The sequence below is a fragment of the Dendrobates tinctorius genome, unplaced genomic scaffold, assembly GCF_039654945.1.
Source record: "Dendrobates tinctorius isolate UK_male_01 unplaced genomic scaffold, ASM3965494v1 ptg000115l, whole genome shotgun sequence".
Lineage (NCBI taxonomy): Eukaryota > Metazoa > Chordata > Amphibia > Anura > Dendrobatidae > Dendrobates > Dendrobates tinctorius.
The window spans coordinates 9,315,183-9,331,361 of record NW_027361783.1 but is presented as its reverse complement, the minus strand read 5'-3'; the positions used below and the strand labels follow the sequence as shown (position 1 = coordinate 9,331,361).

The window sequence follows — 16,179 nt, the reverse complement described above, 5'->3', positions numbered from 1 at the left end:
GGGACATGGACCATGCAAGTGCTGTCCTATTTTTTTTTACTCACCCATCTAGAAAACCTAATATTTCATTAGACGAGTACAGTAAATTTGCTGTGTAACCCGTCAGAATAGAATAGATATATGCATAGAATAGATAGATAAAAGATGTCAGTGACATACGGTTGAAACCAGACATTTACACACAATATATAAAAGACACATATATGCATGTTTTTCTCAATATCTGACATGAAATCAGAATAAACCTTTCCCGTTTTAGGTCAGTTAAGATTACCATAATTATTATTTGCCAAATACCAGAATAGGAGAATGTTTTAAGGCATTTTTATTACTGCAAAAGTTTACATACATTGCTTTTTTTTTATCCTTTAACCTTTTTGGCAGTATGCTTCCCGTCATTGTCCATTTGGAAGGCCCATTTCCACCCAACTTTAACTTCCTGGCTGATGTTTTGAGATGTTGCTTCAGTATTGCCACATAATCTTCTTTTCTCATGATGCTATCTATTTTTTGAAGTGCACCAGTCCCTCCTGTAGCAAAACAACCCCACAACATGATGCTGCCACCCCTTGTTTCACAGTTGGGAAGGTGTCCTTAGCCTTCCAAGCTGCTCCCTTTTTCCTCCAAGCATAAAAATGGTCTTATGCCCAAAAAGTAAAATTTTAGTTTCATCATACTGCAGGACAGTATAATGCACAGCCAGTAGTCATCCATGTAGTATAATGCACAGCCCATGATCCTCCATATAGTATAATAAACAGCCAATAGTCATACATGTAGTATAATGAACAGCCCATAATCATCCATCTTATAATGCACAGCTCATATTTATACATGTAGCATAATACACAGCTAATAATCATACATGTTGTATAATGCACAGCCCATAGACATACATGTAGTATAATGCACAGCCCATAGTCATTCATGTAGTATAATGCACAGCCCATAGTCATTCATGTAGTATAATGCACAGCCCATAGTCATTCATGTAGTATAATGCACAGCCCATAGTCATTCATGTAGTATAATGCACAGCCCATAGTCATTCATGTAGCATAATGCACAGCCCATAGTCATTCATGTAGCATAATGCACAGCCCATAGTCATTCATGTAGCATAATGCACAGCCCATAGTCATTCATGTAGCATAATGCACAGCCCATAGTCATTCATGTAGCATAATGCACAGCCCATAGTCATTCATGTAGCATAATGCACAGCCCATAGTCATTCATGTAGCATAATGCACAGCCCATAGTCATTCATGTAGCATAATGCACAGCCCATAGTCATTCATGTAGCATAATGCACAGCCCATAGTCATTCATGTAGCATAATGCACAGCCCATAGTCATTCATGTAGCATAATGCACAGCCCATAGTCATTCATGTAGCATAATGCACAGCCCATAGTCATTCATGTAGCATAATGCACAGCCCATAGTCATTCATGTAGCATAATGCACAGCCCATAGTCATTCATGTAGCATAATGCACAGCCCATAGTCATTCATGTAGCATAATGCACAGCCCATAGTCATTCATGTAGCATAATGCACAGCCCATAGTCATTCATGTAGCATAATGCACAGCCCATAGTCATTCATGTAGCATAATGCACAGCCCATAGTCATTCATGTAGCATAATGCACAGCCCATAGTCATTCATGTAGCATAATGCACAGCCCATAGTCATTCATGTAGCATAATGCACAGCCCATAGTCATTCATGTAGCATAATGCACAGCCCATAGTCATTCATGTAGCATAATGCACAGCCCATAGTCATTCATGTAGCATAATGCACAGCCCATAGTCATTCATGTAGCATAATGCACAGCCCATAGTCATTCATGTAGCATAATGCACAGCCCATAGTCATTCATGTAGCATAATGCACAGCCCATAGTCATTCATGTAGCATAATGCACAGCCCATAGTCATTCATGTAGCATAATGCACAGCCCATAGTCATTCATGTAGCATAATGCACAGCCCATAGTCATTCATGTAGCATAATGCACAGCCCATAGTCATTCATGTAGCATAATGCACAGCCCATAGTCATACATGTAGTATAAAGCACTGCCCATAGTCATACATGTAGTAGTATGGTCACAGCCATCATGTACTCACTGATTTAAAAAAAAAAAAAAAATACCCACCTTGCCTATGCTTCCCCACTATGTAGCGCCCTCTTCTGAAACTATTAGCTGACTTCAGTGTGCAAGCAACAGGAGCGCATCACGTCACTGCTGTGCTCCCCTGGTCACATGTACACCGATGTCAGTTGCTGGTCTCTGGCTGGAAGCGTGTATTGCTGCGCACTGACCCAATGTGTCTATGCACCGCAATACACTTCAGCTGAACGTGCGTCCGAGGATGTAAATCCAGATCAAGTATTTGCTGTTGTCGGCAGGCCCCTTACCCACTTGGCATCGGGCGCAGAAGCGACCGTAGTAGTTACGTTCCTGGAGAAGTTCTACATCTATCAACTAGATTTACCACTGTGTAAAATTTGGCCCATCTTTAGGTTGCCTAGACAAACTTTTGCAAGGAAATGTGCATTGCTGAATTGTTTATCGTTATAGGAGTGTGCCGATGGAGGAATCAATATTTTTTTGGGATTTGCCAGACCTCAAAAGCCTTTGTGCTGTTAAATTAATTCTGAAGTCTGAAATATCACATCCTGATATTAGAAGTAAACAAGTAAAACTTTCCAGGTAAATATTGTTTTTCGTTTCTGTCCTTTTATTTATTTTCTATGTTTATCCTATTAAAAATTAAATAAATGGTAACAGGCATTATATCTGTATAATTAATTAAAAATCTGGGCAGCTGAGTTTTCTAACAAGCATTCAGTTGTTTTATAATAATCTACAAAAAATATATGATGGAGATGTAGCATTCATAGTGCCATACCTTTTATCATGCTTATCTGGCACAAGTTTGACCAGTTTGCTATTGATCATTGTCATAGATGTAATTGTAAAATCTATAAACCATTACATAGTTGATAGTGAATATTGAACAAAGGCTATGACCTCCAGATGATCCTTATTTTCGGCTGGGACACCTTGCCCCCCCGTCCTCCTGAAAACAGAAAATTAAAGTTGGTCATTTAACAGATTGCAGATAGAGATTCCAATCCAGCTTGCAGAAGAATGAGTGAGGTGACAGATTTATGGACCTAGCTTCCCTGTGTCACAGAACTGTAAGTTTCAGGCTCCAAATTATAAATCTTGGGGTTTTTATAAAGGGCTTGGATATGACAGATTTGAGAGACATATTTTTGTAATTGTTACGAACGTTATGCATTGTTACATTGTTGGGTGGTTGTGGCAACACCTCCAAATTAATATTGGTCAGATGGATTACATTGTCCTTGCCACGTCCTAGCTATAGAAAGATGGAATTTTTTGGAATTTTGATAGGAAACATTACACTAATGTCCTGCCTGGACTTACAGGTGCAAAGATATCATGGAATTGGGGATTCCCATTAGTTTCTAAAAACTGAGCCACATCCCTTGACCAGCCCAGCTATAAGTCATCGGAGGGGAGGCATATAGGCATGACTTGTGTTAATAAAAGCAAATGCGGAACTATAATCTGTGTCAGTCCCGGAAGACACAGTGTGCTGTTGTTGTGTCTGTTTCCCCAAAAAGGAGTTCTTCCCTCCACTATAAACTGCATTATTGCTATAACATCAGGATTAGTACATTTCTTCTGTTTATCCTTTTTATTTTATGTAATTGTGTATACTGTATTGTTTTGTCCCCATTTTTGTAACATCTTTGTATGTTTTTATAAGCATTGCTTACTTTTCAGATTTAATACATAACATTTAATAGCTTTGTGCCTCTTGCTCTATAAATTGGACCACTGTATATGTATTCCATATGTTGGAATAGGATATGTACTGTATATACTATGCTCTTTCTGAGAGTTCCCCAATAACTGGCCTAGTAGTGAAAACAGCCATGATCTCATCTATCACTAGTCAGTTAATGGCGTAATTGTCCTGATGATTGGAAATAGATTGTTTCTCATGACAGTCAAAATAGTTGTTCACGCGACAGCCTTTAGAACTACAAATTTCAAAAAGTGACCGTCACATCCAAGTATAAGGATCGTGTGAACAGGTGCTTAACCTAGAGTCACCAACTCGTATACATTCAAGCAAAAAAGGAAGCACACTAGTGCCATAACATGTAAACATGAGAATTGAAAAATGAATTGCATTACTGCATTAGAAATATAGAACCATGGGAAAAGCGATCCTAAGGCAATGGTGTGTGTGTGTGTATGTATGTATGTGTATATATATATAATATAATTTTTTTTTTTTTTTAAACAAATTCATTAAAATCAAACTGCCAAATACTGAGGAAATAGGGAAGTACAAAACACTCACTGCTCACAACACTCATGGGATGCACTAGGTCCAGGGAAAAACAGCTACCGCAGTTATAATAGCTAAACAGAGGGGCTGCCAGTAGTGTATGCAGCTGCAGAGGTCAGTGCAAAGGCCCTAACCATCCACCACTTATCTGTGGCCAAAAATCCTATCATGCTGTTATATATGCTGCATAGCGGCTAATGATCTAAGTATCTCCCGTAAATGGACGCCGCCTGTCTGGCACCAACCCTAACTACCCAACATAACAATAGTACTCAAATGGCACATATCCCGGTAAAATTACCTTTTTGGGTGTCTGTAATACAGGGTGCCGTTACCTCCTGGAATAGCACGTCCGCCCCAATGTGCGTTTCGAACTCCTTTCTCAAGGGGCCTGCTATCCACCAAGTGTCTCCAAGAGGCACTTCAGGGAATGCTTCAGATCCATCACAGTGTCCTCCTCCGACAGCACGGACGGTGGGACCGCCTTGGACTCGGGGTGGCCAGCCATGTGAGCGGACCATGATATATCCTGCATCGGGAGGCTCAGGTGGGCATTACAATGGGAGCTGGGTTGCTATAGTATCTTTACAGAATCTTTCTTTTACTCTTCGCCACGACAGCACCCACTGGAGGTATCGGATCCGCCCATTTGGAACAGGAAACCCTACAGGAAAGATAAAAGGGGCGGTCCACCTTTCCTCCTCAGTTTTGGTTTCCTGTTCCAAATGGAGCAGGATCCTGCAGGATCTTACCTGGGCCATGCATCCGCCTGTGCGGTCTCTTCGGGAACGGCAGGGGCTGTGGTCCGGAAGCAGCGTCGGGGGAGACTCCGTTTGACGGCTCCCCCCTCGTCTGGTGGCATAGTGGTAATGGCCGGGTCCGGGGAGGGCCGCCCGGTCTTACCAGGGAGCGGGCCGGTCTGGCATCCGGGGGATCCCCCCCCATCGGTGGGGGTATAGCGTGGATGGTGAGGCCATGAGCGTGCGAGCCGCGCGTGTCAGTAGCGGTGGAGCGGGCCGGCGCCCGACGCTCCCATACCCTGGAAGTAATGGTTGAACTTCCGGGGTAAGATGGCGATGACGCGGCGCATGCGCCCTGTGACAGGGCGACTTCCGGGGGTACGATAAGTGTATAGATAAAACAGCGCTGCAACGTTGGAACCATGTCGTCCCCCGCATAGTCGCAGACCCCAGCAGGGGATTCAGCTGGGGGCAACTCCACCAGGGACCGCAGCGCCAGGACAGAGACTGCCCGCATGAGCGAGGCAGCAGAAACCCGATCCAAACCGTCTCAGCCATCCGAACCGGTATTAAGCTTCACTGGGTGAGTGTGCAAAGTATATGCTCTACCTATTAAGCTAACCCCCTCCCCCCTCTCTTTACCTTTGACCTCCCACTTCAGTCAAAGAAAAAAGGAAAAACAAAACATAAAGTATGCGCATTATGTTCAGAGCCTCTCCCTGACTCCTACCCCAAAAAACTCTGCAAACAATGCATTAAAGAGACCAGGCAGGGGTCGACGATATCTTCTAAGGATATCCGAGCCATAATTAGGGAGGAAATACAAGCCATCAACCGCGCCAGCACTCCCGCAGAGTCCAGTCATAGAAAACAGGTCATTGTTAGTTCAGAATCAGAGGAAGAACAGGAGTTAAACTCAGGCTCCGCATCCACGTCCTCATCATCCTCGGAGGTGGAAGGACGCGCATGTTTTCCACTGGACAGCGTAGATAACCTGGTAAAAGCGGTTAGAAATACTATGGGGTGTGAAGAGGAAAGGGGAGCCCATACCGCGCAGGACATTATGTTTGCGGGATTGGCAGAGAAAAAGAGGAGATCATTTCCAGTGATACCGGCAATTAAAGATCTCATCAAAAGGGAGTGGGAAAAACACGACCAGAGGGGTTTTCTCCCATCCGCTTCAAAACGGAAGTACCCGTTCACTGATGAAGATCTATTAAAATGGACTAAAATACCAAAGGTGGACGCTGTCATTTTTTCCACTTCCAAACAAACCTCGATCCCGGTCGAGGACGCAGGATTGTTAGCAGACCCATTGGACCGAAAGGCTGAATCTTCGCTCAAAAGGTCCTGGGAATCCACCACCGGGGTATTCAAACCCGCAATAGCCAGCACATGTACTGCTAGGTCAATGCTGGTATGGCTAGATCAATTAGACCAGCAGATTGAGCAAAGAGTGTCAAGGGAGAAACTGCGTGCAGCCATCCCGTTGATAAGAGGGGCAGCTGCCTTTATGGCAGACGCTTCAGCGGACACCCTAAGACTGGCAGCAAGGTCGGCAGCCCTGGTGAATAACGCGAGACGCGCGCTGTGGATAAAGAGCTGGAAAGGGGATGCACAGTCAAAATCCAAAATTAGTGCAACCCCATGCGAGGGCGAGTTCCTCTTCGGAAAAGCCTTAGACGAAATTCTCGCCAAGGCAAAAGAAAGGAAAAAGGCCTTCAGTGATTCTCCCATTCCGTTTTATAGGAAAACCTTTAAGAGACGGCCATTCGGGAGAAGAAGACAATCGGACAGAACGAATAGATGGGCCACGAAAGACGAAAAGCAGAAGGGTACCATCTTCAGAGGGCAAACATATAGGAGAGATAAAAATTAAAAGTTTAGACCCACCAGTTGGGGGTAGATTAAAATTTTTTTTTACCAAGTGGGAACAAATTACGTTAAACCCATGGATTTTGAACATAATCAAGGAAGGAATAAAGATTGAATTCCTTCGGATCCCCTATGAGTTCTTTGTTATAACTCGCCTTAATTCCTCACTTCAGCAAAAGGCTCTCGAAGACGAGATTCGAGTCCTGCTAGCTAAAAAAGTTTTAGTTGACGTCCCTGAGGAACAACAGGGTAGAGGCTTTTACTCTCCCCTGTTTTTGGTGTCTAAACCAGACGGTACATTTAGAACCATTATTAATTTAAAGAAGCTAAATTCATTTATAAAAAATTATAAGTTCAAAATGGAATCAATTAGATCCACTATAAAGCTTATTTTCCCAAATTGCATAATGGCAGGGATTGATTTAAAAGATGCTTATTATCATCTCCCTATACACAACAGATTCCAGAAATACCTAAGAGTCGCAGTGGAAGTCGAGGGAAGGATTCATCATTTCCAATACGCGGCAATGCCCTTCGGGCTTTCCACGGCACCAAGAATATTTACCAAGGTGATGGCAGAAGTGATGGCCTACCTTCGCCAAAAGGACACACTAATTGTGCCATATCTAGACGACTTCCTAGTAATTGGGAATTCAGTCAAACAATGTACTGAACGCGTGACTGACGCAATCTCCTCTTTTCAGAGCCTTGGCTGGATCATCAATATCCAAAAGTCCAGACTCGATCCGCAATCTCTCCAGACATTTCTAGGATTTCAACTAGATTCCTTGACCCAGAGATGTCTACTACCCCAGGTAAAAATCATCCTCACAAAACAAAAAATACAAGCAGCTATAGATAAACCACGTGTATCCTTAAGAGGAGCAATGTCACTATTAGGATCACTAAATTCTTGCACCCCGGCAGTCCGGTGGGCCCAGTACCATGTCCGTACGCTACAACACCAGATCCTCCAGGAGGATAAGCGACATAGTGGTCATTTACACAGCAAAATAACCCTGTCACAAGAAGTCTTGACTTCCCTAGAGTGGTGGTTAGACGATGACCATTTATGTTCAGGAGTTCCATGGGTTATAGTTCCATCCTGTATCGTAACCACCGATGCCAGTCCCCAGGGCTGGGGAGCCCACATGGAGAATGGGTTTGATCAGGGAAGGTGGAGTAAAGAGGAATGTGATTACTCATCTAATTTAAAAGAACTGACTGCAGTGTTCTATGCTCTATACAACTTCCTTCCGCAGCTCCAACAGAAGCATGTAAGGATCCTGTCGGACAATACCACCACAGTGGCATATATAAACAGACAAGGAGGAACTCGATCAGAGACTCTGATGTCTTCAGCGGCAAGAATTTTAAACTTAGCAGAAAACTATTTTTTGTCCCTCTCGGCCCTTCATATCAGAGGCGAGAGCAATCAAAAGGCAGACTTCCTAAGCCGTCACACTCTACGACAAGGAGAGTGGTGCCTCAATCGGAAGGTCTTCAGGGACATAGTAGCCGCATGGGGACAACCCGAGGTGGATCTTTTCGCCACAAGGGAGAACAGGCAGATAAAAACATTTGCCTCCCTATCTCCGTCAGATCACCCAAACATACTGGACGCCTTTCTAGTTCCATGGAATTTCAACCTAGCGTATGCGTTCCCTCCATTGATCCTCCTACCTCAAGTAATTCGGAAGATCAGAGACGACAAAGCAAGAATAATCTTAATAGCACCGTTCTGGCCAAAAAGACCGTGGTTTTCGTGGCTGCAGATTATGTCAATAACAGATCCTTGGATCCTTCCGACTGCCAATCTACTCTCCCAAGGCCCCTTTTTCCACCCTCAAGTGCTCAGCTTGCACTTGACGGCGTGGAATTTGAGAGGCAGTTATTGAGGACAAGAGGATTCTCGGAGTCCTTAATTACTACACTACTACAAAGTAGAAAACAGTCCACAACCCAAATTTACACTAGAATATGGAAAAAATTTCTTCAATTCCATACAGTACCTCATACAGCAGAAGTTCCGATAATCCCAATCTTGGAATTTCTGCAGAAGGGGAAAGACTTAGGCTTAGCAGTAAATACACTGAGTACAAATATCGGCATTAGGAGCACTATATGGCCATAATATAGCAGGCAACAAGTGGATAACTCGTTTTATTACAGCATGTGAACGAATAGCTCCAATCCACATACCCTCCGTCCCTACATGGGATCTAAATCTGGTCTTAGACGCCCTAACGGTAGACCCTTTTGAGCCGATCGACACAATACCCTTCAAATACTTAGCACTTAAAATGGCCCTCTTAGTATCACTAACCTCAGCTAGAAGAGTGGGTGATATCCAAGCCTTGTCAATAGATCCACCTTTTTTCCAAGAATACCAAGACAGATTAGTATTAAAACCAGACCCTGCCTACCTGCCAAAAGTGGCAACAAAATACCATAGATCTCAGGAGATACTCCTCCCAACCTTCTATAAAAATCCCTCTACTCCGGAAGAGCAGAAGTTCCATACTCTGGACGTCAAAAGAACTGTCCTAAAATGTATTGAGAGGTCCAACAGTTGGAGGCAGAGCAGGGCCCTATTTGTTTCATTTCAGGGCTGTAAGAAGGGGTATGGAGTCACGAAGAGCACCATTTCCCGGTGGATCAGAGAGGCCATTCGTTTAGCCTACTCCGCAAAAAACGAAGATCCTCCAGGGAACATCAGGGCGCTTTCCACCAGGGCAATGGCAACCTCTTGGGCGGAAAAGGGAGATGTTCCGATTGAAACTATATGTAAGGCGGCAGTTTGGTCATCCCCTTCTACCTTCTATAAGCACTACAGACTTGATCTTTCATCAACCTCTGACTTAAGCTTTGGCAGGACTATCCTTGGCACGGTGGTCCCACCCAGGTGATGGTCTCTGGAATCTCTCCAGTGGGTGCTGTCGTGGCGAAGAGTAAAAAGCCGGATTACTTACCGGTAATGCTCTTTTAATGAGTCCACGACAGCACCCGCTCACTTCCCCCCCTAAGGATATCAATAGTTAAAGTATATTAACCAAATAATGGATAAGAAAGATGTTAAAATAAGAGAACATTGCCTAATCCTTGGCGGTCCTTCTGGTACTCTGAAACGTAAAACTGAGGAGGAAAGGCGGACCGCCCCTTTTATCTTTCCTGTAGGGTTTCCTGTTCGAAATGGGCGGATCCGATACCTCCAGTGGGTGCTGTCGTGGACTCATTAAAAGAGCATTACCGGTAAGTAATGCGGCTTTTCTCTCTGTTCTTTCTTTCTCTATCTTTTTTTCCTTTCCCTTTTCCTTTTCCTTTTCCTTTTCCTTTTCCTTTTCCTTTTCCTTTTCCTTTTCCTTTTCCTTTTCCTTTTCCTTTTCCTTTTCCTTTTCCTTTTCCTTTTCCTTTTCCTTTTCCTTTCCTCAGTACCAGTCAGTGTGCCCACAGTATCAGTAGAATAAGATGGGTAGGAAACTTGGTGGCACTGGTCACATTGAGCCTCTCATACTTTTTACTGGTGTATAATCATATGCCCTGAGCACCCCCATAAAGTGGGCCAGCCCCTGGCAACAGGGTACAAACAAATCACTATTTCTATCAGTCCAAGTGGACAATTATATACGTAAAGTTAATGATGTCCTTGTGCCAAGCAGTGCGGAGGATCAGAATACACTGAGGAGACCAGAGCAGCGGGGTATGGGAAGAAGAATTATATGGTGCCCTTATGCTGTATGAAGTAATATATGGTGCCCATTATACTGTATGAAATAATATATGGGCCCATTATGCTGTATAAAGTAATATATGGGGCGTAATATATGGGTCCCAATATACTGTGTGAAGAAATATATGGGGCCCAATATACTGTATGAAGAACCTCCAAACACAGAGTGAAACAGCTCTGGCTCACATCGCAAACCCGATTTCTCCAGTGATGCTCTAGGTGTGCTGAACGCTTATGGAGGAAAACACGCACACCAGAAGACTTCATACACTTCAAATTTATGTTAAGGACATATAACTCTGCCCTTCACCTCGCCAAACAGACCTACTTCACCACCCTGATCTCCTCACTATCCAACAACCCCAAGAAACTTTTTGACACCTTTCACTCCCTCCTCAGGCCAAAAGCACAAGCCCCTATCACAGACATTTGCGCTGATGACCTGGCCTCCTACTGTATAGAGAAAATAGACCATATCCGTCAGGAAATCCGCTCCCAATCACCAAGTTCAGTGACTCCCATCCCTCCCTGCATTTCCCCTGGCTCACTCTCCACATTCGATCCCATCACAGAAGAAGTCTCCAGGCTCCTCTCCTCTTCTCGTCCGACAACATGCACAACCGACCCCATTCCCTCACATCTCCTCCAGTCTCTCTCTCCAGTCGTCACAACTCACCTAACTACAATCTTTAATCTCTCCCTCTCCTCTGGCATTTTCCCCTCCTCCTTCAAACACTCTATCATTACTCCATTACTAAAGAAACCCACCCTCGACCCATCCTGCACAAACAACTACAGACCAGTCTCCAATCTCCCCTTCATCTCTAAACTCTTGGAGTGCCTGATATACTCCCGCCTTACCCGTTACCTCTCCACTCACTCCCTCCTAGACCCTTCACAGTCCGGTTTCCGCCCCCTACATTCGACAGAAACTGCACTCATCAAAGTGACCAATGACCTGACAGCAAAACGTAATGGTGACCGCTCTCTGCTCATTCTTCTCGACCTTTCTGCAGCTTTCGACACTGTTGACCCACCCTCCTACTCTCTAGGCTCCAGTCACTAGGCATTAAGGACACTGCTCTTTCCTGGTTCTCCTCCTGTCTTTCTGACCGCTCCTTCAGTGTTCTGTTTTCTGGCTCCACTTCATCTCCTCTTCCTCTCACTGTCGGGGTACCTCAGGGCTCAGTCCTTGGCCCCCTTCTCTTCTCTCTCTACACGGCCCCAATTGGACAGACCATCCGCAGATTTGGCTTTCAGTACCATCTTTATGCTGATGATACACAACTATACACATCATCCCCTGACCTTACCTCCGCTGTACTACAGAACGCCACTGACTGCAGTCTCCAACATCATGTCTGCTCTCTATCTGAAACTCAACCTCTCCAAAACTGAACTTCTGCTCCCGCCATCTACTAACCTCCCTAAATCTGACATTTTCCTCTCCGTGGGTGGCACCATAATAACACCCCGACAGCAGGCGCGCTGTCTGGGTGTTATGTTTGACTCCGATCTCTCCTTCACCTCCCATATACAATCTCTTGCCCGCTCGAGCCGCTTACACCTAAAGAACATCTCTAGAATCCACCCTTTTCTCACCATGGAAACCACAAAAACCCTCAGTCGCCCTGATCCACTCCCGCCTGGACTACTGTAACGCTCTATTAATTGGCCTCCCCCTCACTCAACTCTCCCCTCTCCAGTCCATCCTTAATGCAGCAGCCAGGGTTGTCCATCTGGCTAATCGTTACTCGGACACGTCCGCTCTTCGCCAGTCGTTACACTGGCTGCCCATTCATTACAGGATACAATTCAAAGTACTTGTTCTCACCCACAAAGCTCTCCACAATGCGGCACCCCCTTACATCTCCTCCCTCATTTCTGTCTATCGGCCTAACTGACCGCTGCGCTCTGCAAATGACTTTGGACTAACCTCTGCCCTAATCCGTACCTCCCACTCCCGACTCCAAGACTTCTCCCGTGCTGCGCCAATCCTCTGGAATGCTCTACCCCAAGATATTAAGACCATCCACAATTTGCATAGTTCTAGGCGCTCGCTCAAAACACATTTGTTCAGAGCGGCCTATCACATTCAGTAATCAAAGTCATTTTATGCTTGTGTGTGTGTGTAGCCCATTCACTATCTCCATCTATCCCCCACCCCCTGAAGATGGCTGGACCATCATTGTAAATACATCATTGTAAATACAAACCCTTGCATTGTATCTCCCCCACCTCATTGTAGATTGTAAGCTCCCACGAGCAGGGTCGTCTTATTTCGCTTTAATTATTGTATTGTTAACGTTGTTACTTATGACTGTTGTGTTTGAAACTGTTTAACTGTAAAGCGCTGCGGAATATGTTGGCGCTATATGAAGATTATTATTATGATGCCCATTATATTGTATGGAGCATTATATGGGGACCATAATACTGTATGCAGTAATATATGGGACCCATAATACTGTAGGGAGCATTATGTGGGGGTAGGGGATGACTTTGTTTGTTGTGGATCTGACTGCTGGGACCCCCCTGATCCTGGGAAACGTAGCTTTGAAGAGCACCATGTATATGGAGCTGTGGTCAATCATACGCACTTTGGTGCCATTCACATGTGGCTCTTCAAATAACTCATTTAAGAGAGTGATGAGGGGACGACAAAGTATAGCAAAAATTCACTGATCGGGGCTGGTGAGGTTTGTGTGGCAGGGCTGCTCTTTTGTCTCAGTCCGGCTCTGTGCCAGGACTACCATTGCCATTAATGACCCTTGTTCTGAATACTTCTGTGTTGTTCTTGTATGTGTGTGTGATGGCGCTGACATCCTTGTGTTTGGACACCTTTTTTTTTTTCTATTTATCTAAATCAAAATGTCCACTATTGTACTCAGTTTTACAGGATAGATATAAAAATTTACTTTGTGTGCTGGGGGAGGGGGGGGCGTCATTTTGCTGTTTGCCTCAGGCAGCAGAGAGGCTAGGTTCACCCCTGAGTGCATCCTATGAGTGTTGTGAGCAATGAGTGTTTTGTACTTCCCTATTTCCTCAGTATTTGGCAGTATGACTTTAATGAATTTGTTTCAATAAATTACATTTTTATATATATAAACCATTGCTTTGTGATCATCATTTTATCCCATGGTTCTATGTAGTAATTGATGATAGGCTGTAGTAATCCAATCACATACATGGTTACTAACCATGTTTGTTTGTCATACCTGTTGGTATTTTGCATTAGAAGTATGAAAAATTGAGAAAGTTTAGCACATAAAATGGCCAAGTTATGTGTACCTGGAAGCCGCGGTAAGGCATTTCTCCTTTTCCAGGACCAAACTGGCCAATCCTCACTTAGGTTCCCATTCAGATGAAGACTTCAGTCTATGTTAATCCTCTGTTTAGACTGAAGTCTATATCTCTGTGGAGGGGTAGTGGCCCTGCTGTGATTAAAAACACCGTCAGCTAACAGGTGGAGTGCTTAGTCAGAAGGTTAATGAGTACAAATTTCAAAAACTGACCGTCACATCGAAGTATAAGCATAGTGTGAACAGGTGCTTAACATAGAGCCTTTAGAACTAGGGTTCATTCACACATCCATGTGTAGTTTCACATCCCTGCCATATAAAATGAACAGTTTTTTCCACATGTGTCATCTGTTTTACCGCCGTGTTACATTGTGTTTTTTATTTTTTTATTTTTTTTTTGTTTTTTTTCTCATCCAGCTTTAAAAGCTGAAGGAGGTATACTATCTGAACTTTTATTTATCTATTGACATTTCTCAATGGATCAGTGAAAAACAAAGGAAACTATGAGATATGCAATGCTCCTCTGGGAAATTAAATATGCAAAGTGCATCTTCAGAGCTGAAGAGGACAAGAACTCTAGTGCCACCTATAGGAAGTTACAATCCTTGGGCTAATAGCCAAACCAAAATCTCAATTTGCAAACACGGTGTTTCGGGTTGTTGCCCTTAGTTAGTGCAAAGTATGAGATCTGATTACTGATGAGGGGCAACAGCCAGAAAAGTGTTTGCAAAATGGAGTATCTGGTTTGGCTATTATCCTAAGTCATATGGCAAGGCTCGTTAAAGGATTGATTTTAACTTTAGGATTGCTACTTCCATTAACTGGCACTAGAGTTTTAGTCCTCTTCCTCCCTGAAGAGGCAATTTGCATATTTAATTTCCAAGAGGAGCATGCATGTCTTATAAGCCTCTAAACACTGGCATGGCAAGCCTTGCATGTCACTCACCACAAGGAGAAATGTAACCCCTTAGACTCCCTATGCATCAAATATTAAAAATAAGAGCCTAATTAATTCTCACTTTCTAATTAATCCCATAATTGTCCAATTATTACTTCAGGCTGTAATAAATGGCATTGTGCATCTTGACTTACATCCTCTACAGTTGGATAAAGGTATTTGCACAACCTTTTTTTTAGGTGGTGCATGCTGTAACCTGCCTGAAAAGGCTCTAATGAAATACTGAAGAAAATTAACATATGCATGACTTGTTGTGCATATGTTCAGTGCTATGAGCTTTTTTAATTGCTGCAGGTCTCCAAAAACGCACAGTGATTAAAAGGAACCTGTCACCAGGTTTTCCCAATATAAACTAAAGCCACGACCCTTAACTGCTTTTATTACCGCACTTCATCGATCTACATATAAGCAGCCAATGCATATGCCAAAATATACTTTTTATACTTTTGAGAAACCAAAAGGAAGAAGGGAACAGAGACACGGGTTGCATAGCTCAATTATACTGAGACCAGACTAATAGTTAAAAAATGAGGTGACAGGTTCTCTTTAAACCTGACCTTGTAACTCCTTCATTGCAAGATTATTGAGCTTTTAGCCTTTAGTCAAGTGCTCAGTCCTGATTTTTGGCGACCACAGAGATGCCAAAAATGATGCTTCAGGAAAAAACACCTCCGGCAGTTTCCTGAAGTTTCTTCTGCTTCAAAAACTTTGTCTGCTGTATGCTAAAGAAATTTGACACACGGCATCACTTGGAGTTTTCGCATCCTCCTATTAAAGTTTAGTAACTTAACATCTAGTAAATATTAGCATAAAACAAAAAAAAATATGTGATCCTGTTATCTTAGTCACCGTAATGTTTACTAAAAGTTTGCAATAACATTTCTATTTTTCAGATGTTTGTTACTCCTGTATGATCATATTGTGGCATCACCGATACCAGAAGAGTATAGTCACATACTGGTGATAATGTCTGTAAGCTGCTTTCTATAACTTGTCATTTGATATTTTCTTAATTTACAAAGCTGCAGTGTTTATATTGCTAATATTCTATATACAAATATTTAAGTATGGTACATACATCAACTAAAGTTGGATTAGTGTAGAAAATCAAACTGCTTACCTAGTTGGCTACTTCACTAAAATTAATTTAAAAGAACTCACCTATA

The 16,179-nt window shown here is 43.3% G+C and overlaps 1 protein-coding gene across 10 annotated transcripts in view; it reads left to right on the top strand.

Moving 5' to 3' along the window:
* The window catches only part of CUNH18orf63 (chromosome unknown C18orf63 homolog), a 321,901-nt gene that overhangs the window by 1,239 nt on the left and 304,483 nt on the right, over positions 1-16,179 (top strand). For 6 of the 10 annotated variants that reach the window (XM_073589993.1, XM_073589985.1, XM_073589984.1 and 3 more), the window contains exons 2-3: positions 2,596-2,727; positions 15,907-15,985. In XM_073589993.1, coding sequence (XP_073446094.1) covers positions 2,606-2,727; positions 15,907-15,985 — 201 coding nt within the window. In that variant the 5' untranslated portion in view covers positions 2,596-2,605. Of the gene's footprint in view, positions 1-2,593; positions 2,728-3,132; positions 3,219-15,906; positions 15,986-16,179 lie in introns of those variants that run through there. The other 4 variants (XM_073589987.1, XM_073589986.1, XM_073589989.1 and 1 more) reach the window with 4 other exon arrangements.